The sequence below is a fragment of the Salmo salar genome, chromosome 13, assembly GCF_965601325.2.
Source record: "Salmo salar chromosome 13, fSalSal1, whole genome shotgun sequence".
NCBI lineage: Eukaryota > Metazoa > Chordata > Actinopteri > Salmoniformes > Salmonidae > Salmo > Salmo salar.
Genome location: NC_138303.1, coordinates 14046932 through 14074798, shown reverse-complemented (window position 1 = coordinate 14074798; position 27867 = coordinate 14046932). Strand labels below are relative to the sequence as shown.

At 45.5% G+C, this 27867-nt stretch overlaps 1 protein-coding gene across 3 annotated transcripts in view; it reads left to right on the top strand.

The window, feature by feature from the left end:
* bclx (Apoptosis regulator Bcl-X) overlaps positions 1–27867 on the top strand; it is a 34265-nt gene that overhangs the window by 3207 nt on the left and 3191 nt on the right. For 2 of the 3 annotated variants that reach the window (XM_045692195.2, XM_082959643.1), the window contains exon 2: positions 1502–2209. In XM_045692195.2, the coding sequence (XP_045548151.1) occupies positions 1667–2209 (543 nt within the window). In that variant the 5' untranslated portion in view covers positions 1502–1666. 3 annotated transcript variants of the gene reach the window in all.

The window sequence follows — 27867 nt, the reverse complement described above, 5'->3', positions numbered from 1 at the left end:
TTTGGCAATAGTACATTTCACTTCTCTCCTCGGATTTTGACAGCAGGATTGATACGTTTTCAGAAAATAGGATTAAAGCCATTTACTAAGTGTTGCCGTTGACTAGGTAAGAACATGTCAATTGTAGACAATTATGGTTGTTTATACGTGACAATATAATTAGATGAGTTTATTGTTATGTTAAATATGTAGTTAGCTGGCTTGTGTATCAATACATTGCTATACAATTCCATGGTAATAAATGTATGCTGAGTCTCCATACAACTTGTTTCCACAACTCTATATGCTCAAAGATAACAATTTCCAGACATTTTTACAAAAACTTATTTATTTGGTTAAAACCGTGCAGATGCAGTTTGGTAACAGAAGGACGATTTATGTTGCATAGTTGTGGTTTAACTTTGCCATCATTGGTTTTTAGGGTTTGGCATACATTTTAATGTGAAATTCTTAGTCTCCGCATTATTCTGTTACTGTATAATTGCCTAAACGAAAAATGGCCACTTTGAAACATCACTAAAACGAATTACTGTAGCTATGTGTTTTGATCAAGTTGGGAGATGTATTTAAATCAGTCCATCTTTCAGTATTATTTGCCTTCAAACTGATATGGACGGGCTAGATTGTTCCATGGAATTCCTTGTAGCCCTAGTGGCTAGCGACACGTGCTGGTTAGCTGTGGCTACTGTAAACATATGCTTTATACAGCCTAGGCAACAAAGTAGCTCCCCACTTTCTAGTGCTATTTTCGATGTCATCATTTTTGGGGGATTGTTCCCACCTGTCAAGTCGCGAGTCATAGAGTCTTAAATGTCACTATAAGGAAAGGTCCGGTTCGGTGGGTCCAACTGAAGATGTGAAATATATTCGCTTCGTTTCTCCCACGTGGGGTTCTTGTGAAGTTGTTAGAACAACAGGGGTCCCCCTCCTGTCCACACTGACGCGCAAGCACAAAGGGATTTAAGAAATCACTTGTTTTATGAAGAAATATCATTTTATTCTTCATTTTGGGGGTTAATTGTGAAAATGACAAATTGAATACATTGTTAATATTTCTGATTGTGTTACTAAATAACATTAGGTTAACAATTATCATGTGTTATATATATATATATTCTATACTCTCCATAATATACATACTGGCAATTACAAATGCAAATGTGTTGTGAGTCAACCTAACTGGTAAATAAATGATGATCATATATTTAACCTCTGTCACAAACAACCTGCTGTTTTAGTCTGTTGGTTGTCAGAGCACTTTTCCCTGTCATGACTGTTCTGAAGCCACAGGCCAAAGGAAGGTTGTTTGTGGGGGCCAGGCAGGTAACGACAACCATTGCCATCTGTTTAATCTCCAATTAAAGCGATGCACTTTCACCCCACCTGTCGATCTAATTTTGCCCACTATAGTTCCCCTCCAGCTCCCCTCCTCCCCAAACCCACCTATGCTTATTGTGATGAATTATGCTCATTTAAGATCTTTGTTGTTCTCTTACCACAGGGCCTGAGCCATTGCACCAGCCTTTTTTTTTTTTTGTCTTCAAGACATCTATTTTCTGCATACCCAGAATGACACAGATTGGATTAAACACAAAGGCCTGATCCGAAGGGGTGTGTCACGAGCAGGTAAAACCGAGAGCCCGGGGGCGAAGAAGAAAGACAGGGAATGATGACTTACAACAACAGAGAACTGGTGGTGTACTATATTACCTATAAACTATCACAGAGGGACTACCCCTTCAACCACATGGAGCTCACGGAAGCCCAGAATCGGACTGAGGTGGGACAGGTGGAAGGGGGTGCGGCAGTCCTAACATACGTCAACGGGACGAGTCCCGGGACTCCACCACCACGGCAGTCGCCCCCCTCCTCCCCTCGGCGGACAGCGGGCCTGGACGCAGTGAAAGAGGCATTGCGGGACTCTGCCAACGAGTTTGAGCTGCGTTATGCCAGAGCGTTCAGTGACCTGTCCTCCCAGCTACACATCACGCCGTCCACAGCCTACCAGAGCTTTGAGAACGTGATGGACGAGGTGTTCCGGGACGGTGTCAACTGGGGACGGGTGGTGGGCCTGTTTTCCTTCGGAGGGGCCCTCTGTGTAGAATGTGTGGACAAGGAGATGAACCCCTTGGTGGGAAGGATCACAGACTGGATGACCGTCTACCTGGACAACCACATCCAGCCCTGGATCCAGAGCCAAGGAGGATGGGTGAGTCACGACTGAAAGATGTGTGCATGGGGGTAGGGAAGGGTCATGGGTCATTTAGCTCAATGTGGGTTGTTGTATGAAGCATCAGTTCTAGAGGTCGTTGGTACCTGGATAGTTTTAGACTGTTTAACTGTTGATTCTGCACATTAGCACCTGTTGTATAATCTGTATGTCGCGTCAGTTTGACTGAGCTGTGGACTGTATTTCACGCCTGACCTCTGGTCTCAGAGGCTGATTTGTCAGCTCTTGGACCTGAGACTGTTCCGTTTTAAGTGACTGATCTCTCTTGAGACGGGGTGCGGTTGGCCCCAGATCATCCAAGGAGAAAGAACAGGCGATAAGACAGCGTGAGATGTTTGCCTCTGGTCAGCTGGGCATTGATCAGCCTCATTGAGTTTTCAGCTGAATCGAAGTGAGCTCTGTTGGCTGGGATCGAAGTCTTCATGGGGGAATGAAGTATAGGCTTGAGCTTTATAGATCAACCTTTGTTTTCTCCTGGTTGCTTTCCACGTCTTCCTTTGTTCTGAGCCAGCAGCCTTCAGATGAAAGCAGTGTTCTCTCGGGTCAGCTGAGAGAGGGGTTGTCCTGTTCCTGGTAGGTGGGTGTGTTATGGGATGTGAGAAGGACACTGTTAAGGTCAGCTCTTCCTTTGTGTGGGCTGACACATGATGGGGTGTGGATTGGAATGGGGAGGGGATGTTGAAGCAGTCTCGAAAGGGATGGGTCCTATGGAAACTGGCATCTGATTGGGTACGTTGTGTGTGTGTGTGGAGGGGCCATCTGATTGGGTTGTCTTTCTGCTGTTGCAGAGCTGAAATGGATTTTTAATTTGAAGAGTTGAAACAGTCAGATGACTTGGTTACTGACAGCTCATATGCCACCACCACACCCAGAAACACCAGACTCAACCCCTTGAACCACTAGAACAGTAACTCATCACGTACAGGATCTCTGTTTACACAGTCTGTTGTCTGTGTTATTTCTGAACAATATTCTGATGAAACACATGCCCAACCACCTGAGCACCTTAGCGAATTTGAACGTTGTTGATGTCATCGAATGTTGCTCTGAGTGGAAGTCGTGAATGGTCTAAATATTGAATGGAATTGTGTGTTCAGTCAAGCAGATTCAGTCAAGTAGTTTGGTTTCTGTTCTCCTTGTGGTATTGGAATAGGGCCTCCAGACAAATGTTGTGTCCTCCCTGTGTGTGCTTTGTTAACCTGATATGGATAGGGGGCAGTATTTTCACGGCCGGATAAAAAACGTACCCGATTTTATTCTGTTTATTACTCCTGCCCAGAAACTAGAATATGCATATAATTGTTTGATTTGGATAGAAAACACCCTAAAGTTTCTAAAACTGTTTGAAAAAAACCTGAGAAGATTCCAAACAGGAAGTGCCCTCTCTGACCATTTCTTGGCCTTCTTTAGCCTCTTTATTGAAAACAGAGGATCTCTGCTGTAACATGACACTTTCTAAGGCTCCCATAGGCTCTCAGAAGGCGCCAGAACGTTGAATGATGACTTTGCAGTCCATGCTGAAAAACAGTAGCGCATTTGGATAGTGGTCGATCTGAGAACAATGAGACGGGTGCGCGCGTGCACGTGAAGAGTCCATTTTACATTTTCAGTCTTTGAACGAAAACAACGACTCCCAGTCGAAATATTATCGCTATTTTACGAGAAAAATCGCATAAAAATTGATTTTAAACAGCGTTTGACATGCTTCGAAGTACGGTAATGGAATATTTTGAATTTTTTTGTCACGATACGCGCCGGCGCGTCACCCTTCGTTACCCTTCGGATAGTGTCTTGAACGCACGAACAAAACGCCACTATTTGGATATAACTATGGATTATTTGGAACCAAACCAACATTTGTTGTTGAAGTAGAAGTCCTGGGAGTGCATTCTGACGAAGAACAGCAAAGGTAATCCAATTTTTCTTATAGTAAATCTGAGTTTGGTGAGTACCAAACTTGGTTGGTGTCAAAATAGCTAGCCTGTGATGGCCGGGCTATCTACTCAGAATATTGCAAAATGTGCTTTCACCGAAAATCTATTTTAAAATCTGACACCGCGATTGCATAAAGGAGTTCTGTATCTATAATTCTTAAAATAATTTATGTTTTTTGTGAACGTTTATCGTGAGTAATTTAGTAAATTCACCGGAAGTGTTCGGTGGGAATGCTAGTTCTGAACGTCACATGCTAATGTAAAAAGCTGGTTTTTGATATAAATATGAACTTGATTGAACAAAACATGCATGTATTGTATAACATAATGTCCTAGGAGTGTCATCTGATGAACATCATCAAAGGTTAGTGCTGCATTTAGCTGTGGTTTTGTTTTTTGTGACATTATATGCTAGCTTGAAAAATGGGTGTCTGATTATTTCTGGCTGGGTACTCTCCTGACATAATCTAATGTTTTGCTTTCGTTGTAAAGCCTTTTTGAAATCGGACAGTGTGGTTAGATAAAGGAGAGTCTTGTCTTTAAAATGGTGCAAAATAGTCATATGTTTGAAAAATTGAAGTTTTCGGATTTTTCGAGGAGTTTGTATTTCGCACCACGCCCTATCATTGGATATTGGAGCGGTGTTCTGCTAGCGGAACGTCTAGATGTAGATGCATATTCTAGTTTCTGGGCAGGAGTAATAAACAGATTAAATCGGGTACGTTTTTTTATCCGGCTGTGAAAATACTGCTCCCTATCCATAACAACAGGTTAAGTAAAAAATACTTTAAAGTACTTACGTAGTTTTTTGGGGTATCTGTACTTTACTATTTATATTTTTGACAACTTTTACATTTACTTCACTACATTCCTAAAGAAAATAATGTACTTTTTACTCCATACATTTTCCCTGACACCCAAAAGTACTCATTAAATTTTGAATGCTTGGCAGGACAGGAAAATGGTCAAATTTACACACTTATCAAGAGAACATCCCTGGTCATCCCTACAGCCTCTGATCTGGTGGACTCACTAAACACAAATGCTTTGTTTGTAAATTATGTTTGAGTGTGCCCCTGGATATCTGTAAATGGAAAAAAAAAAAATATAATAATTGTGCCATCTGGGTTGCCTAATATAAGGAATATGAAATGATTTATACTTGTACTTTTGATACTTAAGTATATTTAAAACCAAATGCTTTTAGACTTTTACTCAAGTAGTATTTTACTGGGTGACTTTCACTTATACCTGAGTCCTGTTCTATTAAGCTATCTATTAGCTTAATAGAACAGGACTCGGGTAACAGATAGCTTAATAGAACAGGACTCAGGTAACAGATAGCTTAATAGAACAGTCCTGTTCTATTAAGCTATCTGTTACCTGGGTCCTGTTCTATTAACTCTTTATGGATCAAATCCCGTTAACGGGATCGATTTGACAACATCCGGTGAAATGGCAGAGCGCCAAATTCAAATTAAATTATTAGAAATATTTAACTTTCTTACATTCACAAGTGCAATACACCAAATGAAAGCTTAACTTCTTGTTAATCTAGCCACTGTGACAGATTTAAAAAAAGGCTTTACGGCGATAGCAAACCATGCGATTATCTGAGGACAGCACCCCATCACACAAACGCATGACAATCATATTTCAACCCGCCAGCCGCGACACAAAACTCAGAAATAATGATATAATTCATGCCTTACCTTTGAAGAGCTTCTTCTGTTGGCACTCCAATATGTCCCATAAACATCACAAATGGTCCTTTTTGTTCGATTAATTCCGTCGTTATATCTCCAAAATGTCCATTTATTTGGCTCGTTTGATTCAGAAAAACACCGGTTCCAACTCGCCCAGCATGACCACAAAATATCTAAGTTACCTGTAAACGCTGTCCAAACATCTTTCCTAATCCAACTTTAGGTATTTTAAAACGTAAATAATCGATCAAATTTAAGACGGGATCAACTGTGTTCAATACCGGATAAAAACAATGTGAAGCGCGTGACCTGGGGCGCGCACAAAACAGTATAGTCCACTCGGCTGTACCCTCGTTCTGAATAGCCGTACTTCTTCATTTCTCTAAAGAAAAACATCAACCAATCTCTAAAGACTGTTGACATCTAGTGGAAGCAATAGGAATTGCAACCAAGTGCCACAGAAATCTAGGTTACCATAGAAACCTAATTGAAAACAGTCACCTCAACAACAACAAAAATTCCTGGATGGTTTGCCCTCCGGGTTTCGCCTGCCAAATTAGTTGTGTTATACTCAGACATAATTTTAACAGTTTTAGAAACTTTAGAGTTTTCTATCCAAATCTACCAATTATATGCATATCCTAGCTTCTGGGCCTGAGCAGCATGCAGTTTACTTTGGGCCTTTCTTTCATCCGGATGTGAAAATACTGCCCCCTATCCCAGAGAGGTTTTAAACGATCTGTTACCTGAGTCATTTTCTATTAAGCGATCTTAACTTTTACTCAGGTATGACTTTTGGGTACTTTTTCCACGACCGGTGAGGACCTGGGATATCCCCACACCACAGGGGAATCTATTAAAATGTACCCTATATTTTCCAGAAAGAAATGCCCTCTTGTTTACCCATTTCGCTCATGTTTCATTACAAACCTAACCTACACACTTCTTTCTCTGTCCTTTTTTTTTTCTCCCTGAAACACGTAGGCTCTTTCTCTAAAACACACAGATCCGTTGGCAGCTGTAAGATCTATAGAGTAGGTGTGTCCTATTACCTGATTGTATTGTGGTGTTAGAAAGAGAACTAGCCAGCTGCTTAGGGGAGGCCACACCCTGTTACAGCACAGGATGACTTACTGCTGTCCTACCTAACAAACATGTTCATTCACTTCTCCCTGACCGCTCTTCATCACATTGCTGCTTCATTACATTCAGTCTTGATTTGTGTTAGAGAAATGAACTGAGAAGAACGACTGAAAGGTTGATAGTTAATTGAGGGAACAGCAGATTAAGTTATGAAGACTGAGTGACAGGTGGAGTCCCCTTTGAGTCAACGGTTGGTTCTCTATCTGACCTCAGTGGTAAAGGAGGTTAAAGTGAATGGCGGGAACAGTACATTTAAGGAATGATGGGTGGAATCTCCCTTGAACCGTTCTCTCTGACCTCAGTGGTGAAGGAGGTTGGAAAGTGAAACGGAGTGCCAAAGAACATCATTTCGAAACAAATTGTGTGAGAATTTAGTCTACTGATGCACTGTAACAGTATGGTGGAGGGAGAGAATGTAGTCTACTGTAACAGTATGGTGGAGGGAGAGAATGTAGTCTACTGTAACAGTATGGTGGAGGGAGAGAATGTAGTCTACTGTAACAGTATGGTGGAGAGAATGCCTGAGGGGGTTTGGGTTAGTACTAATTATGGGTGAATAATATCTGGACATGCGGTTCTGACAGAATAACGGATAACTCATTTGGAACGTCAGTGGGAGAGGGCAGCTCTTGAGGATGATGGTTGGACCTGGGAGGGTGGGAGGACGCTAGTAGAGAAGAAATTCATGCTTATCTCCTTTGTGTCTGTGAGAGTGCCACACCTCAACTGTAGGCTACATCCCCTCCAAGCCGCTGCGTAACACATGTTATAAACTGGGTGGTTCGAGCCCTGAATGCTGATTGGCTGACAGTCGTGGTATATCACACATGTAGGAAAAAAATCAAATAAATCTGCTCTAATTATGTTGGTAACCAGTTTATAGTGTCCAGGCACTCCGCGTTGCGTCGTGCTTAAGAACAGACTTTAGCCGTGGTTTATTGGGCATAAACCCCCCCCCCCCCCCCCCCCCCCCCCCCCCCGCCGGGCCTTATTGCTTAAACCTCACACAGGCTATATTTGTCTCTTATACCACATGAATGTATTCATGTCCTATACTCTGTGACTGGACAACTTGAGCTCTTGCTATTTTGTCTTTTTTGTGGACATTTCATAGGCAGCACATATTTGTTCTAGACGGTCGAGCCCTTTCAATGAATACATAAACACTGCACATCGGATACACTGCCTGATCCACACGTCACGCCTATTCCCTGCCGTTGTATGTCAGACTGCACCTAAAGGAAAGGACAAGGAGACGTACCCCTGGGACCCATCAACCCTCCCTCCTCCTCTCTCGTCCTCCCTCCCCCAACCACCACACACTAGCAGTCGTGTTGCAGACCAGACAAGCAACAACACGCCAGCATCACCGTGGTGTGTGTGTGTGTGTGTGTGTGTGCACTCACCGTCACGTGTCCACTCGTTTGTTTACCCATCCATCCATGTTTCCTAATTTTCTTCAATCCATTTGACATGATCACCAATCACGACTGACTGTGTCCTCCCCCTGATAGATGTCTCAGATCCCTCCCATCTCCCTGAATGTCTTGCCTATACCTGGTCACCATGGGGATTTTGTTAACATTTTCAAGTGTACGTTTCAAATGAGTAGTGTTGGTATGTTTCTGAAATGAAAATGCTAAATGTGTTTTTGAAGTAGTCTGTTTTTATAGTTGTGTCGTACAGTGCTTTTGATACAATGGATCGAACAGTGTCCTAGACCTGTTCACGTGACCACCTTAAACAAAGGACCTCTGGGTGTGCGCACGTACAGACAAGTGTATGTGTAACCCCCCCCCCCCCCCCCCCTATCTGCTGTGCCCAGCCGTCCTCACAGGTAACATGCTGGTATGTAAACGTGCAGTAATAGACATTCTGATGGGTAGAGGACCATGTGAACAGTAATAGACATTCTGATGGGTAGAGGACCATGTGAACAGTAATAGACATTCTGATGGGTAGAGGACCATGTGAACAGTAATAGACATTCTGATGGGTAGAGGACCATGTGAACAGTAATAGACATTCTGATGGGTAGAGGACCATGTGAACAGTAATAGACATTCTGATGGGTAGAGGACCATGTGAACAGTAATAGACATTCTGATGGGTAGAGGACCATGTGAACAGTAATAGACATTCTGATGGGTAGAGGACCATGTGAACAGTAATAGACATTCTGATGGGTAGAGGACCATGTGAACAGTAGTAGACATTCTGATGGGTAGAGGACCATGTGAACAGTAGTAGACATTCTGATGGGTAGAGGACCATGTGAACAGTAATAGACATTCTGATGGGTAGAGGACCATGTGAACAGTAATAGACATTCTGATGGGTAGAGGACCATGTGAACAGTAATAGACATTCTGATGGGTAGAGGACCATGTGAACAGTAGTAGACATTCTGATGGGTAGAGGACCATGTGAACAGTAGTAGACATTCTGATGGGTAGAGGACCATGTGAACAGTAGTAGACATTCTGATGGGTAGAGGACCATGTGAACAGTAATAGACATTCTGATGGGTAGAGGACCATGTGAACAGTAATAGACATTCTGATGGGTAGAGGACCATGTGAACAGTAATAGACATTCTGATGGGTAGAGGACCATGTGAACAGTAATAGACATTCTGATGGGTAGAGGACCATGTGAACAGTAGTAGACATTCTGATGGGTAGAGGACCATGTGAACAGTAATAGACATTCTGATGGGTAGAGGACCATGTGAACAGTAATAGACATTCTGATGGGTAGAGGACCATGTGAACAGTAATAGACATTCTGATGGGTAGAGGACCATGTGAACAGTAATAGACATTCTGATGGGTAGAGGACCATGTGAACAGTAATAGACATTCTGATGGGTAGAGGACCATGTGAACAGTAATAGACATTCTGATGGGTAGAGGACCATGTGAACAGTAGTAGACATTCTGATGGGTAGAGGACCATGTGAACAGTAATAGACATTCTGATGGGTAGAGGACCATGTGAACAGTAATAGACATTCTGATGGGTAGAGGACCATGTGAACAGTAGTAGACATTCTGATGGGTAGAGGACCATGTGAACAGTAATAGACATTCTGATGGGTAGAGGACCATGTGAACAGTAATAGACATTCTGATGGGTAGAGGACCATGTGAACAGTAATAGACATTCTGATGGGTAGAGGACCATGTGAACAGTAATAGACATTCTGATGGGTAGAGGACCATGTGAACAGTAACAGACATTCTGATGGGTAGAGGACCATGTGAACAGTAGTAGACATTCTGATGGGTAGAGGACCATGTGAACAGTAATAGACATTCTGATGGGTAGAGGACCATGTGAACAGTAATAGACATTCTGATGGGTAGAGGACCATGTGAACAGTAACAGACATTCTGATGGGTAGAGGACCATGTGAACAGTAGTAGACATTCTGATGGGTAGAGGACCATGTGAACAGTAATAGACATTCTGATGGGTAGAGGACCATGTGAACAGTAACAGACATTCTGATGGGTAGATCTTAACTTGGGTTGGCCATTGCCTGTCTGTTTTTCTAACCTCTACAATGACACAGAATCCTCACAACTCTGTTTTGGATTTTCAATGGTAACCACTTGGGTTGAAATATTCAGAGGTGGAAACTTTCCACGGGAATATATGGGAATTAAGATTAATACCATTTTTAAATGTAGTTTTTATTTTTTTTAAATTACATTGGATATATTTACCTTATAAGTAGACATAATTGCAAATTATTAAATCCTTCCAATAGAAATGTAAAAAAAAATTGTTACGAATTTAACTTTAATTAAATGAGTTGACTTCACATGGGATGATTTCACTGAACAACAAAAGAAAGGGAATATTGAATGATCCCCAATGATCCATCGCATCTCCCAAAAACATTTTCAACATCTGTAAAATGATAGTCTAGAAACTAAAGCTTTGGTTGTCTTCCTCTCAGGCTTCCATGTCTTCTCCCTGGACCTCCTCAATGTCCACCTCTTGAACATCAGACTCTGAGGCCTCCTCTTCACTGTCACTTTCCAACCTTGTTGAGGATGGCTCATTGTCAGGCTCAAAAAGCCGCAAACTTGCCCGGATGGCCACCAATCTTTAAACCCTTGTATTGGTCAGCCTGTTCCATGCTTTGGTGTGTGTTCCCAAACAAGGACCAGTTGCGCTCCGAGGCGGCTGATATTGGTGCAATTTGGAGGATGATGTAGGCAATGGGGGAAAGAGCCTCAGATCCACAAAGTCCCTTCCAAGTCCCTTCCAGACTGTTAAACATGATGACAACGCCACCCCAACGGGTGTTGCTGGGCAGCTTCAATGTGGTGCTCTTATTCTTCTCACTTTGCTTGGTGAGATAGATTGCTGCTATAACTTGATGACCCTTCACATACCTAACCATTTCCTTGGCTCTCTTGTAGAGTGTATCCATTGTTTTCAGTGCCATGGTGTCCTTGAGGAGCAGATTCCATGCATGAGCAGCACAGCCAATGGGTGTGATGTGAGGGTAGGACTCCTCCACTTTAGACCAAGCAGCCTTCATGTTTGCAGCATTGTCTGTTTCCAGTGCAAATACCTTCTGTGCTCCAAGGTCATTGACTGCCTTCAGCTCATCTGCAATGTAGAGACCGGTGTGTCTGTTGTCCCTTGTGTCTGTGCTCTTGTAGAATACTGGTTGAGGGGTGGAGATGTAGTTCATTATTCCTTGCCCACAAACATTCGACCACCCATCAGAGATGATTGCAATACAGTCTGCTTTCTCTATGATTTGCTTGATCTTCACTTGCACTCTGTTGAACTCTGTATGAAGGAAATGAGTAGATAAAGCATGTCTGGTTGGAGGGGTGTATGCTGGGTGAAGAACATTCAGAAATCTCTTCCAATACACATTGCCTGTGAGCATCAGAGGTGAACCAGTTGCATACACAGCTCGAGCAAGACATTCATCAGCATTTCTCTATGTTCCTCCGTTGAGTCAAAACACTTCTGATTCCAGGAGGACCATGAGCTGTTGCTATCGATAAGGTGTCTGCTTCATCATTTTCACCTCAAATAGAAGTAGAGGGACTTTTGTCAGAGGTTGCTTGTTGTGAGCGCTGAGGGAACTTTATGCACTTGGCCAGATGGTTCTGCATCTTTGTTGCATTATTCACATATGATTTGGCATAGTATTTGCACATGTACACAGCTTTTCCTTCTACATTAGCTGCAGTGAAATGTCTCCACACATCAGATAGTGCCTGTGGCAATTTCCTTTAAAGATTAGGAAAAATTATAAAAACAACAAATACAATTCCATATACAGATAAATAGTTAAGCAGTTAGATTAAACGACTCCTTTGTAAGATACATGTTTAATTTAAAAACATTTATGGAAACAGGTGAATTAACACTCCTCAGTTAGCAGGCTCAAGCAAGCTAAAGCCCACATCGTAGTAAAAACTAACTAGCAGAAATTGTTAACAAGTTAGAAATTATTTAAACACACTTTGCTGTAGGCAACTATTTACTAGTTAACAAAATATAATGTATGTCAGATAAAACATATTCACCCACCCAGTATTGTAATCAAAACTTACCAGAAAGCATGTAGTCCTTCTTTTTTAATGAATTTAAGCAAAATTTCCCCAAATTCCAGGGCTTAACTTCCCATGGAAAATTTCCGGGAAAATTGCGGAAATTTACCGGAAAGTTTTCCACTTTTTGGTGAGGCTGGGTAAAAGGCTGTTCTAAATTGCCAGTCCCACACTGTGCTGAAGTTGTCCACCCGGAGGGTAACCTTTTCTAGAAGAAGGTGTAGCCTTCTCCCTCCACTTTCAGGGAACCTTCATCCAGGAACCTGGTTTCACTCAGGGCAGAAATGTCAATGCTGTAGAGCCTTAGTTCTGCAGCAATCAAAGCTGTTCTCCAATGGGGTCTATCACTATTATCATCATTGTCCAAAATAATTCTGATGTTCCATGTCGTCAGTTTTCTTTAGCATTTTTTGACCGCTGAGTGGAGCTCCCGATAGGTGCGGTAGCCTATCCAGGATGGAGTGAGTGGGGCACCTTCTCATAGGCCTCTCCCCAGCTGGGGTGAGCAGTGTGGCTCCTAAATAGGGCTGCTCAGTCACACAGGGGTCTACCGAGAGCAGCTGCCACTCAAGTCCCAACTGCTGGCGGCCATAATAGTCCTGTGCCGCTGGCGTGCACGGGTCTGATTTTTAAGGGCTCCCGGTGCATTCACTCCTGCACCCGTCACCAGATACCCCAACGCCGCCAGACTTTAGTCCGGTTTCCGGTTGATGGCTTCACCAAGGTCAGAAGTGGATAGTGGATACCAACAGCACTGCTTCACTGTAGGAAGGGGAAACCCAAGACAACCACTATCTTCCACAGGAGGCTGCTGGATCCAGTCTGTCAGCGTCCGCCAACCGCTCACCGCCAGCACTGCTTTTGTCTCAGGGGTGTGCTCACATAGCCTTTGTCATACCAGACTAACCCACAAGGCAGCGGGACAGTGGTTGATGGCTGCCAGGATGTGTCCACACAGAGTGGGGCCCACTGCTGCTCCGAGATCCCCTGCCGGTTAGCCTGGAGTTTCAAGACAATCAGTTAACGTGTACCGCCCTGAGTGGAGACTTGTGCATGAAGCTGCTCCCCAATTCATAACCAGGGCTAGCCGGCGGCAGCGAGCTTACCCACAGGTGCACACGGACACTTTCAAGTTTGTTTTGTCTTTATCAATAAAGCGTTTCCTTATAAATGTGTTCAGTCTTGCACACACTGCATTGTCTGTGTGGGGGTTGTTTGTGGTTGATGGCGTGTCAGTGACTGAGTGAAAATGGCAGTAAACAGATGGTGTGATTCTGTCTCCCACAGCCTTGTCACAAAACCGTCAGTCTGGGACAGGAGGTTTGATGCTGAGGAGAGAGAGAGAGATTGGGCCATTCCATTGCTCCAGGGTTGCAGGGGGGGGGGGGGGGGCTCAACTCACCTTCAAGGAAGTTTGGGACGTTCCACTCCTCCGGGGTTGCAGGGGGATCCAGCCACCATCACGTGTACACTACAGACTGGATGAGATGGGAGAAAAAAACAGTCTATGCACATCTGTGTGTGTGTGTACATGTGTAATGGGGTCTTGCCCGATGGAGCAGTCCATTTAGTGGTACCTCCCCCTCTCTCTCCTCTATTTATAGCCTCTATCATCCATCAGCCAGTGATGTGGAAGAGGAACCTGCAGCACTACTGGCTCACTTGGTGCACCAACACAGCTCGCCATCCAACCTAGCAGCACCACACTAAGCAATGAGCTGTTGCTGTGCTCTAAATATGGCAATATGTGATTGTGATTCTGTACAGAGCAGCCAGACATCCAGCTGTGCTGATGTAGATCAGTGTTCAGCAGGGAGGGAGGAGGGGCTTGGTGTTCAGCAGCAGGGAGGGAGGAGGGGCTTGGTGTTCAGCAGCAGGGAGGGAGGAGGGGCTTGGTGTTCAGCAGCAGGGAGGGAGTAGGGGCTTGGTGTTCAGCAGCAGGGAGGGAGGGGGGGCTTGGTGTTCAGCAGCAGGGAGGGAGGAGGGGTGTGTGTGTGTGTGTGTGTTGGTAGAGTAACTAGAGCAGTGGTGTGTGTTGGTGTACTCTCAGTGGAGACATTGTGTTTGCTGCTCTCTCTGCTCCAGTTCTGAGCTGGCTTAGTGTGGGAAATCAGGTCAGGATTCCTTTCCCCATTCTCTCTCTCCCTCTCTGTCACTCTGAATCTGTCCCTCGGCCTCTCTCTGTCCCTCGGGCCTCTCTCTGTCCCTCGGCCTCTCTCTGTCCCTCGGCCTCTCTCTGTCCCTCGGCCCTCTCTCTGTCCCTCGCCCTCTCTCTGTCCCTCGCCCTCTCTCTGTCCCTCGCCCTCTCTCTGTCCCTCGGCCCTCTCTCTGTCCCTCGGCCCTCTCTCTGTCCCTCGGCCCTCTCTCTGTCCCTCGGCCCTCTCTCTGTCCCTCGGCCCTCTCTCTGTCCCTCGGCCTCTCTCTGTCCCTCGGCCCTCTCTCTGTCCCTCGGCCCTCTCTCTGTCCCTCGGCCCTCTCTCTGTCCCTCGGCCCTCTCTCTGTCCCTCGGCCCTCTCTCTGTCCCTCGGCCCTCTCTCTGTCCCTCGGCCCTCTCTCTGTCCCTCGGCCCTCTCTCTGTCCCTCGGCCCTCTCTCTGTCCCTCGGCCTCTCTCTGTCCCTCGGCCCTCTCTCTGTCCCTCGGCCCTCTCTCTGTCCCTCGCCCTCTCTCTGTCCCTCGGCCTCTCTCTCTGTCCCTCGGCCCTCTCTCTGTCCCTCGGCCTCTCATCTTACTAGCAGTTTCTCCATCTTTAATAGATTGACTGTATAGGCCTGCATTTCTCCCCATTATCCCCTCCCTCGGTTTCTCCCTCAGTCTCTGTGTGTGTATAGAAACTGATATCAGATTATGAGACCTCTCTATGGGATTAGTGTGGTAGCTGTGATCTATTAAACTGACATGGGGTGAGGGGCTACGGTGCCCAGCAAATATTCCAGAATCTGAAAGCGCTGTAATGAATATGATTAAACTGACTTGTGATCACCATGATCGTTGTTGTTGTTGGAATTGGCAGAAATGTAAAAAGAGCCATATTTGGGGCTCCCGCGTGGCGTGGCTAAGGCACTGCATCTCCGTGCTAGAGGCATCAATACAGACCCTGGTTTGATTCCAGGCTGTATCACAACTGGATGTGATTGGGAGTCCCATAGGGCGGCGCACAATTGGCCCAGCCGTCATTGCTCATTCATATGTAGACTAGGTAACTAAAGATGAAATACATAATGTAAATATGAATTAGTTCTTAACTGACTTGCCTAGTTAAATAAAAATAAGTAAATGTTGTAGCCATATTTTCATGTTGTCTTTCCTCGTCTCCTATCCCATTACACCCGTCACTCCCTATCATTTTCTATTCTCCTCTTTCTTTCAGACAGATGGTAGGTCTTTGCCCCTTTTGTGAGGGGGTTGGGGTCGGGGAGTGTTTTGAGGGTTCAACTTTATGGGGTGCTGCTGGTGACACAGCAGATCTGAAGAAGCAAAATGTACACGTGTTTCTCTGTGTGTGGCGGCAGTGGTCCTTTTTCCCCGTAGACTCTGAGGATTGCGCTGGTGACAGAATGTGTGCTGCCCTGCTAGTGAACCCAAAGTGAGATTGGGAACAGATCGGCATCTGAGCCTGAATGTCCGACTCATTCATCTCTTTAATGAATGGATTCACCTCCGGATGGCTCAGCAGAGACACGGCCCACTAGAGGAAGAGGTCAGACAGATTCTCCTTCATGTGTAGACTAGAACCTACAGTGACAGCCAGCTGGGAGGTCACCATCAACTTCCTTGATCCATATTGTCCTTCTTACCAGACCATCTCCTAGTTAGAGGCAGGTAGTCTAGTGGTTAAGAGTGTTAGGTCTGATGACAGTGGTAAGGGCAGCAGGTAGTCTAGTGGTTAAGAGTGTTAGGTCTGATAACAGTGGTAAGGGCAGCAGGTAGTCTAGTGGTTAAGAGTGTTAGGTCTGATAACAGTGGTAAGGGCAGCAGGTAGTCTAGTGGTTAAGAGTGTTAGGTCTGATGACAGTGGTAAGGGCAGCAGGTAGTCTAGTGGTTAAGAGTGTTAGGTCTGATAACAGTGGTAAGGGCAGCAGGTAGTCTAGTGGTTAAGAGTGTTAGGTCTGATGACAGTGGTAAGGGCAGCAGGTAGTCTAGTGGTTAAGAGTGTTAGGTCTGATGACAGTGGTAAGGGCAGCAGGTAGTCTAGTGGTTAAGAGTGTTAGGTCTGATAACAGTGGTAAGGGCAGCAGGTAGTCTAGTGGTTAAGAGTGTTAGGTCTGATGACAGTGGTAAGGGCAGCAGGTAGTCTAGTGGTTAAGAGTGTTAGGTCTGATGACAGTGGTAAGGGCAGCAGGTAGTCTAGTGGTTAAGAGTGTTAGGTCTGATAACAGTGGTAAGGGCAGCAGGTAGTCTAGTGGTTAAGAGTGTTAGGTCTGATAACAGTGGTAAGGGCAGCAGGTAGTCTAGTGGTTAATAGTGTTAGGTCTGATAACAGTGGTAAGGGCAGCAGGTAGTCTAGTGGTTAAGAGTGTTAGGTCTGATGACAGTGGTAAGGGCAGCAGGTAGTCTAGTGGTTAAGAGTGTTAGGTCTGATAACAGTGGTAAGGGCAGCAGGTAGTCTAGTGGTTAAGAGTGTTAGGTCTGATAACAGTGGTAAGGGCAGCAGGTAGTCTAGTGGTTAAGAGTGTTAGGTCTGATAACAGTGGTAAGGGCAGCAGGTAGTCTAGTGGTTAATAGTGTTAGGTCTGATGACAGTGGTAAGGGCAGCAGGTAGTCTAGTGGTTAAGAGTGTTAGGTCTGATGACAGTGGTAAGGGCAGCAGGTAGTCTAGTGGTTAAGAGTGTTAGGTCTGATGACAGTGGTAAGGGCAGCAGGTAGTCTAGTGGTTAAGAGTGTTAGGTCTGATGACAGTGGTAAGGGCAGCAGGTAGTCTAGTGGTTAATAGTGTTAGGTCTGATAACAGTGGTAAGGGCAGCAGGTAGTCTAGTGGTTAAGAGTGTTAGGTCTGATGACAGTGGTAAGGGAAGCAGGTAGTCTAGTGGTTAAGAGTGTTAGGTCTGATAACAGTGGTAAGGGCAGCAGGTAGTCTAGTGGTTAATAGTGTTAGGTCTGATGACAGTGGTAAGGGCAGCAGGTAGTCTAGTGGTTAATTAAGAGTGTTAGGTCTGATGACAGTGGTAAGGGCAGCAGGTAGTCTAGTGGTTAAGAGTGTTAGGTCTGATAACAGTGGTAAGGGCAGCAGGTAGTCTAGTGGTTAAGAGTGTTAGGTCTGATAACAGTGGTAAGGGCAGCAGGTAGTCTAGTGGTTAAGAGTGTTAGGTCTGATAACAGTGGTAAGGGCAGCAGGTAGTCTAGTGGTTAAGAGTGTTAGGTCTGATAACAGTGGTAAGGGCAGCAGGTAGTCTAGTGGTTAAGAGTGTTAGGTCTGATAACAGTGGTAAGGGCAGCAGGTAGTCTAGTGGTTAAGAGTGTTAGGTCTGATAACAGTGGTAAGGGCAGCAGGTAGTCTAGTGGTTAAGAGTGTTAGGTCTGATAACAGTGGTAAGGGCAGCAGGTAGTCTAGTGGTTAAGAGTGTTAGGTCTGATAACAGTGGTAAGGGCAGCAGGTAGTCTAGTGGTTAAGAGTGTTAGGTCTGATGACAGTGGTAAGGGCAGCAGGTAGTCTAGTGGTTAAGAGTGTTAGGTCTGATGACAGTGGTAAGGGCAGCAGGTAGTCTAGTGGTTAAGAGTGTTAGGTCTGATGACAGTGGTAAGGGCAGCAGGTAGTCTAGTGGTTAAGAGTGTTAGGTCTGATGACAGTGGTAAGGGCAGCAGGTAGTCTAGTGGTTAAGAGTGTTAGGTCTGATGACAGTGGTAAGGGCAGCAGGTAGTCTAGTGGTTAAGAGTGTTAGGTCTGATAACAGTGGTAAGGGCAGCAGGTAGTCTAGTGGTTAAGAGTGTTAGGTCTGATGACAGTGGTAAGGGCAGCAGGTAGTCTAGTGGTTAAGAGTGTTAGGTCTGATAGACAGTGGTAAGGGCAGCAGGTAGTCTAGTGGTTAAGAGTGTTAGGTCTGATAACAGTGGTAAGGGCAGCAGGTAGTCTAGTGGTTAAGAGTGTTAGGTCTGATGACAGTGGTAAGGGCAGCAGGTAGTCTAGTGGTTAAGAGTGTTAGGTCTGATGACAGTGGTAAGGGCAGCAGGTAGTCTAGTGGTTAAGAGTGTTAGGTCTGATAACAGTGGTAAGGGCAGCAGGTAGTCTAGTGGTTAAGAGTGTTAGGTCTGATGACAGTGGTAAGGGCAGCAGGTAGTCTAGTGGTTAAGAGTGTTAGGTCTGATGACAGTGGTAAGGGCAGCAGGTAGTCTAGTGGTTAAGAGTGTTAGGTCTGATAACAGTGGTAAGGGCAGCAGGTAGTCTAGTGGTTAAGAGTGTTAGGTCTGATGACAGTGGTAAGGGCAGCAGGTAGTCTAGTGGTTAAGAGTGTTAGGTCTGATGACAGTGGTAAGGGCAGCAGGTAGTCTAGTGGTTAAGAGTGTTAGGTCTGATGACAGTGGTAAGGGCAGCAGGTAGTCTAGTGGTTAAGAGTGTTAGGTCTGATGACAGTGGTAAGGGCAGCAGGTAGTCTAGTGGTTAAGAGTGTTAGGTCTGATGACAGTGGTAAGGGCAGCAGGTAGTCTAGTGGTTAAGAGTGTTAGGTCTGATAACAGTGGTAAGGGCAGCAGGTAGTCTAGTGGTTAAGAGTGTTAGGTCTGATAACAGTGGTAAGGGCAGCAGGTAGTCTAGTGGTTAAGAGTGTTAGGTCTGATGACAGTGGTAAGGGCAGCAGGTAGTCTAGTGGTTAAGAGTGTTAGGTCTGATGACAGTGGTAAGGGCAGCAGGTAGTCTAGTGGTTAAGAGTGTTAGGTCTGATAACAGTGGTAAGGGCAGCAGGTAGTCTAGTGGTTAAGAGTGTTAGGTCTGATGACAGTGGTAAGGGCAGCAGGTAGTCTAGTGGTTAAGAGTGTTAGGTCTGATAACAGTGGTAAGGGCAGCAGGTAGTCTAGTGGTTAAGAGTGTTAGGTCTGATAACAGTGGTAAGGGCAGCAGGTAGTCTAGTGGTTAATAGTGTTAGGTCTGATAACAGTGGTAAGGGCAGCAGGTAGTCTAGTGGTTAAGAGTGTTAGGTCTGATGACAGTGGTAAGGGCAGCAGGTAGTCTAGTGGTTAAGAGTGTTAGGTCTGATAACAGTGGTAAGGGCAGCAGGTAGTCTAGTGGTTAAGAGTGTTAGGTCTGATAACAGTGGTAAGGGCAGCAGGTAGTCTAGTGGTTAAGAGTGTTAGGTCTGATAACAGTGGTAAGGGCAGCAGGTAGTCTAGTGGTTAATAGTGTTAGGTCTGATGACAGTGGTAAGGGCAGCAGGTAGTCTAGTGGTTAAGAGTGTTAGGTCTGATGACAGTGGTAAGGGCAGCAGGTAGTCTAGTGGTTAAGAGTGTTAGGTCTGATGACAGTGGTAAGGGCAGCAGGTAGTCTAGTGGTTAAGAGTGTTAGGTCTGATGACAGTGGTAAGGGCAGCAGGTAGTCTAGTGGTTAATAGTGTTAGGTCTGATAACAGTGGTAAGGGCAGCAGGTAGTCTAGTGGTTAAGAGTGTTAGGTCTGATGACAGTGGTAAGGGAAGCAGGTAGTCTAGTGGTTAAGAGTGTTAGGTCTGATAACAGTGGTAAGGGCAGCAGGTAGTCTAGTGGTTAATAGTGTTAGGTCTGATGACAGTGGTAAGGGCAGCAGGTAGTCTAGTGGTTAATTAAGAGTGTTAGGTCTGATGACAGTGGTAAGGGCAGCAGGTAGTCTAGTGGTTAAGAGTGTTAGGTCTGATAACAGTGGTAAGGGCAGCAGGTAGTCTAGTGGTTAAGAGTGTTAGGTCTGATAACAGTGGTAAGGGCAGCAGGTAGTCTAGTGGTTAAGAGTGTTAGGTCTGATAACAGTGGTAAGGGCAGCAGGTAGTCTAGTGGTTAAGAGTGTTAGGTCTGATGACAGTGGTAAGGGCAGCAGGTAGTCTAGTGGTTAAGAGTGTTAGGTCTGATAACAGTGGTAAGGGCAGCAGGTAGTCTAGTGGTTAAGAGTGTTAGGTCTGATGACAGTGGTAAGGGCAGCAGGTAGTCTAGTGGTTAAGAGTGTTAGGTCTGATGACAGTGGTAAGGGCAGCAGGTAGGTCTAGTGGTTAAGTGTGTTAGGTCTGATGACAGTGGTAAGGGCAGCAGGTAGTCTAGTGGTTAAGAGTGTTAGGTCTGATAACAGTGGTAAGGGCAGCAGGTAGTCTAGTGGTTAAGAGTGTTAGGTCTGATAACAGTGGTAAGGGCAGCAGGTAGTCTAGTGGTTAAGAGTGTTAGGTCTGATGACAGTGGTAAGGGCAGCAGGTAGTCTAGTGGTTAAGAGTGTTAGGTCTGATGACAGTGGTAAGGGCAGCAGGTAGTCTAGTGGTTAAGAGTGTTAGGTCTGATGACAGTGGTAAGGGCAGCAGGTAGTCTAGTGGTTAAGAGTGTTAGGTCTGATGACAGTGGTAAGGGCAGCAGGTAGTCTAGTGGTTAAGAGTGTTAGGTCTGATGACAGTGGTAAGGGCAGCAGGTAGTCTAGTGGTTAAGAGTGTTAGGTCTGATGACAGTGGTAAGGGCAGCAGGTAGTCTAGTGGTTAAGAGTGTTAGGTCTGATGACAGTGGTAAGGGCAGCAGGTAGTCTAGTGGTTAAGAGTGTTAGGTCTGATGACAGTGGTAAGGGCAGCAGGTAGTCTAGTGGTTAAGAGTGTTAGGTCTGATGAACAGTGGTAAGGGCAGCAGGTAGTCTAGTGGTTAAGAGTGTTAGGTCTGATAACAGTGGTAAGGGCAGCAGGTAGTCTAGTGGTTAAGAGTGTTAGGTCTGATGACAGTGGTAAGGGCAGCAGGTAGTCTAGTGGTTAAGAGTGTTAGGTCTGATAACAGTGGTAAGGGCAGCAGGTAGTCTAGTGGTTAAGAGTGTTAGGTCTGATAACAGTGGTAAGGGCAGCAGGTAGTCTAGTGGTTAAGAGTGTTAGGTCTGATGACAGTGGTAAGGGCAGCAGGTAGTCTAGTGGTTAAGAGTGTTAGGTCTGATGACAGTGGTAAGGGCAGCAGGTAGTCTAGTGGTTAAGAGTGTTAGGTCTGATGACAGTGGTAAGGGCAGCAGGTAGTCTAGTGGTTAAGAGTGTTAGGTCTGATGACAGTGGTAAGGGCAGCAGGTAGTCTAGTGGTTAAGAGTGTTAGGTCTGATGACAGTGGTAAGGGCAGCAGGTAGTCTAGTGGTTAAGAGTGTTAGGTCTGATGACAGTGGTAAGGGCAGCAGGTAGTCTAGTGGTTAAGAGTGTTAGGTCTGATGACAGTGGTAAGGGCAGCAGGTAGTCTAGTGGTTAAGAGTGTTAGGTCTGATAACAGTGGTAAGGGCAGCAGGTAGTCTAGTGGTTAAGAGTGTTAGGTCTGATAACAGTGGTAAGGGCAGCAGGTAGTCTAGTGGTTAAGAGTGTTAGGTCTGATGACAGTGGTAAGGGCAGCAGGTAGTCTAGTGGTTAAGAGTGTTAGGTCTGATAACAGTGGTAAGGGCAGCAGGTAGTCTAGTGGTTAAGAGTGTTAGGTCTGATAACAGTGGTAAGGGCAGCAGGTAGTCTAGTGGTTAAGAGTGTTAGGTCTGATGACAGTGGTAAGGGCAGCAGGTAGTCTAGTGGTTAAGAGTGTTAGGTCTGATAACAGTGGTAAGGGCAGCAGGTAGTCTAGTGGTTAAGAGTGTTAGGTCTGATAACAGTGGTAAGGGCAGCAGGTAGTCTAGTGGTTAAGAGTGTTAGGTCTGATAACAGTGGTAAGGGCAGCAGGTAGTCTAGTGGTTAAGAGTGTTAGGTCTGATGACAGTGGTAAGGGCAGCAGGTAGTCTAGTGGTTAAGAGTGTTAGGTCTGATGACAGTGGTAAGGGCAGCAGGTAGTCTAGTGGTTAAGAGTGTTAGGTCTGATAACAGTGGTAAGGGCAGCAGGTAGTCTAGTGGTTAAGAGTGTTAGGTCTGATAACAGTGGTAAGGGCAGCAGGTAGTCTAGTGGTTAAGAGTGTTAGGTCTGATAACAGTGGTAAGGGCAGCAGGTAGGTCTAGTGGTTAAGAGTGTTAGGTCTGATGACAGTGGTAAGGGCAGCAGGTAGTCTAGTGGTTAAGAGTGTTAGGTCTGATGACAGTGGTAAGGGCAGCAGGTAGTCTAGTGGTTAAGAGTGTTAGGTCTGATAACAGTGGTAAGGGCAGCAGGTAGTCTAGTGGTTAAGAGTGTTAGGTCTGATAACAGTGGTAAGGGCAGCAGGTAGTCTAGTGGTTAATTAGAGTGTTAGGTCTGATAACAGTGGTAAGGGCAGCAGGTAGTCTAGTGGTTAAGAGTGTTAGGTCTGTTGACAGTGGTAAGGGCAGCAGGTAGTCTAGTGGTTAAGAGTGTTAGGTCTGATAACAGTGGTAAGGGCAGCAGGTAGTCTAGTGGTTAAGAGTGTTAGGTCTGATAACAGTGGTAAGGGCAGCAGGTAGTCTAGTGGTTAAGAGTGTTAGGTCTGATAACAGTGGTAAGGGCAGCAGGTAGTCTAGTGGTTAATTAAGAGTGTTAGGTCTGATAACAGTGGTAAGGGCAGCAGGTAGTCTAGTGGTTAAGAGTGTTAGGTCTGATGACAGTGGTAAGGGCAGCAGGTAGTCTAGTGGTTAAGAGTGTTAGGTCTGATGACAGTGGTAAGGGCAGCAGGTAGTCTAGTGGTTAAGAGTGTTAGGTCTGATGACAGTGGTAAGGGCAGCAGGTAGTCTAGTGGTTAAGAGTGTTAGGTCTGATAAGTGGTAAGGGCAGCAGGTAGTCTAGTGGTTAAGAGTGTTAGGTCTGATGACAGTGGTAAGGGCAGCAGGTAGTCTAGTGGTTAAGAGTGTTAGGTCTGATGACAGTGGTAAGGGCAGCAGGTAGTCTAGTGGTTAATAGTGTTAGGTCTGATGACAGTGGTAAGGGCAGCAGGTAGTCTAGTGGTTAAGAGTGTTAGGTCTGATAACAGTGGTAAGGGCAGCAGGTAGTCTAGTGGTTAAGAGTGTTAGGTCTGATAACAGTGGTAAGGGCAGCAGGTAGTCTAGTGGTTAAGAGTGTTAGGTCTGATAACAGTGGTAAGGGCAGCAGGTAGTCTAGTGGTTAATAGTGTTAGGTCTGATGACAGTGGTAAGGGCAGCAGGTAGTCTAGTGGTTAAGAGTGTTAGGTCTGATGACAGTGGTAAGGGCAGCAGGTAGTCTAGTGGTTAAGAGTGTTAGGTCTGATAACAGTGGTAAGGGCAGCAGGTAGTCTAGTGGTTAAGAGTGTTAGGTCTGATGACAGTGGTAAGGGCAGCAGGTAGTCTAGTGGTTAAGAGTGTTAGGTCTGATGACAGTGGTAAGGGCAGCAGGTAGTCTAGTGGTTAAGAGTGTTAGGTCTGATAACAGTGGTAAGGGCAGCAGGTAGTCTAGTGGTTAAGAGTGTTAGGTCTGATGACAGTGGTAAGGGCAGCAGGTAGTCTAGTGGTTAATAGTGTTAGGTCTGATGACAGTGGTAAGGGCAGCAGGTAGTCTAGTGGTTAAGAGTGTTAGGTCTGATAACAGTGGTAAGGGCAGCAGGTAGTCTAGTGGTTAAGAGTGTTAGGTCTGATGACAGTGGTAAGGGCAGCAGGTAGTCTAGTGGTTAAGAGTGTTAGGTCTGATAACAGTGGTAAGGGCAGCAGGTAGTCTAGTGGTTAAGAGTGTTAGGTCTGATGACAGTGGTAAGGGCAGCAGGTAGTCTAGTGGTTAAGAGTGTTAGGTCTGATAACAGTGGTAAGGGCAGCAGGTAGTCTAGTGGTTAAGAGTGTTAGGTCTGATGACAGTGGTAAGGGCAGCAGGTAGTCTAGTGGTTAAGAGTGTTAGGTCTGATAACAGTGGTAAGGGCAGCAGGTAGTCTAGTGGTTAAGAGTGTTAGGTCTGATGACAGTGGTAAGGGCAGCAGGTAGTCTAGTGGTTAAGAGTGTTAGGTCTGATAACAGTGGTAAGGGCAGCAGGTGGTCTAGTGGTTAAGAGTGTTAGGTCTGATGACAGTGGTAAGGGCAGCAGGTAGTCTAGTGGTTAAGAGTGTTAGGTCTGATGACAGTGGTAAGGGCAGCAGGTAGTCTAGTGGTTAAGAGTGTTAGGTCTGATGACAGTGGTAAGGGCAGCAGGTAGTCTAGTGGTTAAGAGTGTTAGGTCTGATGACAGTGGTAAGGGCAGCAGGTAGTCTAGTGGTTAAGAGTGTTAGGTCTGATAACAGTGGTAAGGGCAGCAGGTAGTCTAGTGGTTAAGAGTGTTAGGTCTGATGACAGTGGTAAGGGCAGCAGGTAGTCTAGTGGTTAATAGTGTTAGGTCTGATAACAGTGGTAAGGGCAGCAGGTAGTCTAGTGGTTAAGAGTGTTAGGTCTGATGACAGTGGTAAGGGCAGCAGGTAGTCTAGTGGTTAAGAGTGTTAGGTCTGATGACAGTGGTAAGGGCAGCAGGTAGTCTAGTGGTTAAGAGTGTTAGGTCTGATAACAGTGGTAAGGGCAGCAGGTAGTCTAGTGGTTGGGCCAGTAACCGAACTGTTGCTGGTTTGAATCCCCGAGCCGACTAGGTCAGCCTGTATAGTCTCCTCTGGCCTCGGCCTGCGTAGTCCTCCTCTGGCCTCGGCCTGCGTGGTCTCCTCTGGCCTCGGCCTGCGTGGTCTCCTCTGGCCTCGGCCTGCGTGGTCTCCTCTGGCCTCGGCCTGCGTAGTCTCCTCGGCCTGGGTGTTCTCCTCGGCCTGCGTAGTCCTCCTCTGGCCTCGGCCTGCGTAGTCTCCTCTGGCCTCGGCCTGCGTAGTCTCCTCTGGCCTCGGCCTGCGTGGTCTCCTCTGGCCTCGGCCTGCGTAGTCTCCTGGGCCTGCGTAGTCTCCTCTGGCCTCCGCTTTGCATAAGTGTTTAAAGGGGCGTGAATGACAGAGTTGTTTAGTGTGGGTTGTTGTTTGTAATCAGTCACCAGTCTTTATGACTACATAGTACTCCAGCTATTTGAGCAGGAGACGTTAAAGGCAGAACAGAGCCTTGCTCTAGTGCTTTGCCAGGTGTATGAACCCCTCCCCATGCTGCAGGTGTATTATGGTTTGGCCCAAAGCCCGACTTTCACACTCTGGCGGATGACTGTCTGCCAGTTGTCATATGACCTTATTTTTTTTACATTTCTTGAAACTTTTATTTAACTTGGCAAGTCAGTTAAGAACAAATTATTCTTTACAATGACGGCCTACACCGGCCAAACCTGGACGGCGCGGCGGCGCCGTATGGGATGATCTGCTGACAGGCATGAGGAGGTGTTTTCTGAGGGTGGGACTGGGGGCAGTGTCTTAGCTGTCAACTTTAGCCTAGTTCTGCCCTGCCTGTGTGCATCACGATGGCAGATAAGAGGTCCACCTGTGGTCAATGTGAGTATATTCAACATATTTGACCAGCGGGGAAGATTAAAAGCCGTCCTTTGATGTCACTCAAATGTAATCTAACGCAACAGTTTGTTTATCTAAGTTTACTCAACAAACAAGACGTACTGATGTGGAATTGCACTTTTGCCCCCAGAAGCACAACACATCCCGTGTTTTCGTTATGACTCAGCAAAGGTCAGACTTCAACATCAGAGGCATGTCTGAGACATGAGGTGATAACATATTACTCAAATACTGGATGATACAATCTAGATGGCCTGCGTCATCACTGAAGAATGCAGCGTTTGACAGGAAATCCGTCCAGTGTGACCAAGGGGTTTTGCAACCCTCCGTTGTCTTTCGTTGGGCTGGTTTAAAGCGGAATCTGGCATTTTTTTATTAGTAGTTCTATTCAGAGGCTTCTGTGTTCCCAGGGCTATGCCAGCATTCTGTAATTCACAGAACTAGGCTGGCTGAACATTCTGGATTCCTTTCTGCATTTGAATGGAACACTCCCCTTTTAGCATTGTTTCAACTCTGTTTGGTAACTGTGTTCCCTCTGCATATTTTCCTTTCAGGTTGCCAAACTGAGCTGAGGCCTCTATTGAAAGAGACCTGCCCAGATCAGCTGATGCTGAATTATTTGAAAGGCTCTGGTTAATTCAGATTCTCTCTCTCTCTCTCTCTGGGGACCTAAGGGCTCTAAATTATGAAGAGAAACACTTTAGTCTAAACCTCAAAACTATCTTAAATATTGCTTACATTCTCTAAAATAGCCCCTTTTTCATTGGTAAAAAAACAAATCTAGTGGTCAGTGTTTCACCAAGGTGACATTGTTTCCAGGTCATGATGGTGGTGTGAAACAGTGGGGTAACCTGCTAGAACTGACTCGGGGGCTGATGGTCCTTTCCTCCCAGCCATGTAGCTTTGGATAATCTATCAGACACAAACACACCGATCAGCTGCTCTCTGGTAACCGTGACGACCTTATAATGAAATGTTTTTTTTTTTTCCCCTTTGCCCCACGGACTTCTCCGTCCCTCCTCTCTCCTTCTCTCTTCAGCTATCGATTAAAAAAATATATATAATAACCCAGAGGCTGGAAAACATCTTAGAATGGCTGCTGCTTAGCACCTGTCATCTCTGGGGAACAAGTGGAAAACACTGGAGAGAGAGAGAGTAGGTTTAGGGCTAGGTAGCTCACACTGAGAGAGTAGGTTTAGGGCTAGGTAGCTCACACTGAGAGAGTAGGTTTAGGGCTAGGTAGCTCACACTGAGAGAGTAGGTTTAGGGCTAGGTAGCTCACACTGAGAGAGTAGGTTTAGGGCTAGGTAGCTCACACTGAGAGAGAACCACCCAGACATGGAGAATGACAAACATTACAATGTTTACTACCAGTCATTTAACATGTAGGATAATTGATCGTGTAGGATAATTTAACATGTAGGATAGACCTGTGATTTACTACCTGTAATTGAACATGTAGGATAATTGAACGTGTAGGATAATTTAACATGTAGGATAGACCTGTGATTTACTACCTGTAATTGAACATGTAGGATAATTGAACGTGTAGGATAATTTAACATGTAGGATAGACCTGTGATTTACTACCTGTAATTGAACATGTAGGATAATTGAACGTGTAGGATAATTTAACATGTAGGATAGACCTGTGATTTACTACCTGTAATTGAACATGTAGGATAATTGAACATGTAGGATAGACCGGTGTGATTTATTACCAGTCATTTAATGTGTAGGGTAATTGAATGTGTAGGGTAATTGAATGTGTAGGATAATTGAATGTGTAGGATAATTGAATGTGTAGGATAATTGAACATGTAGGATAGACCGGTGTG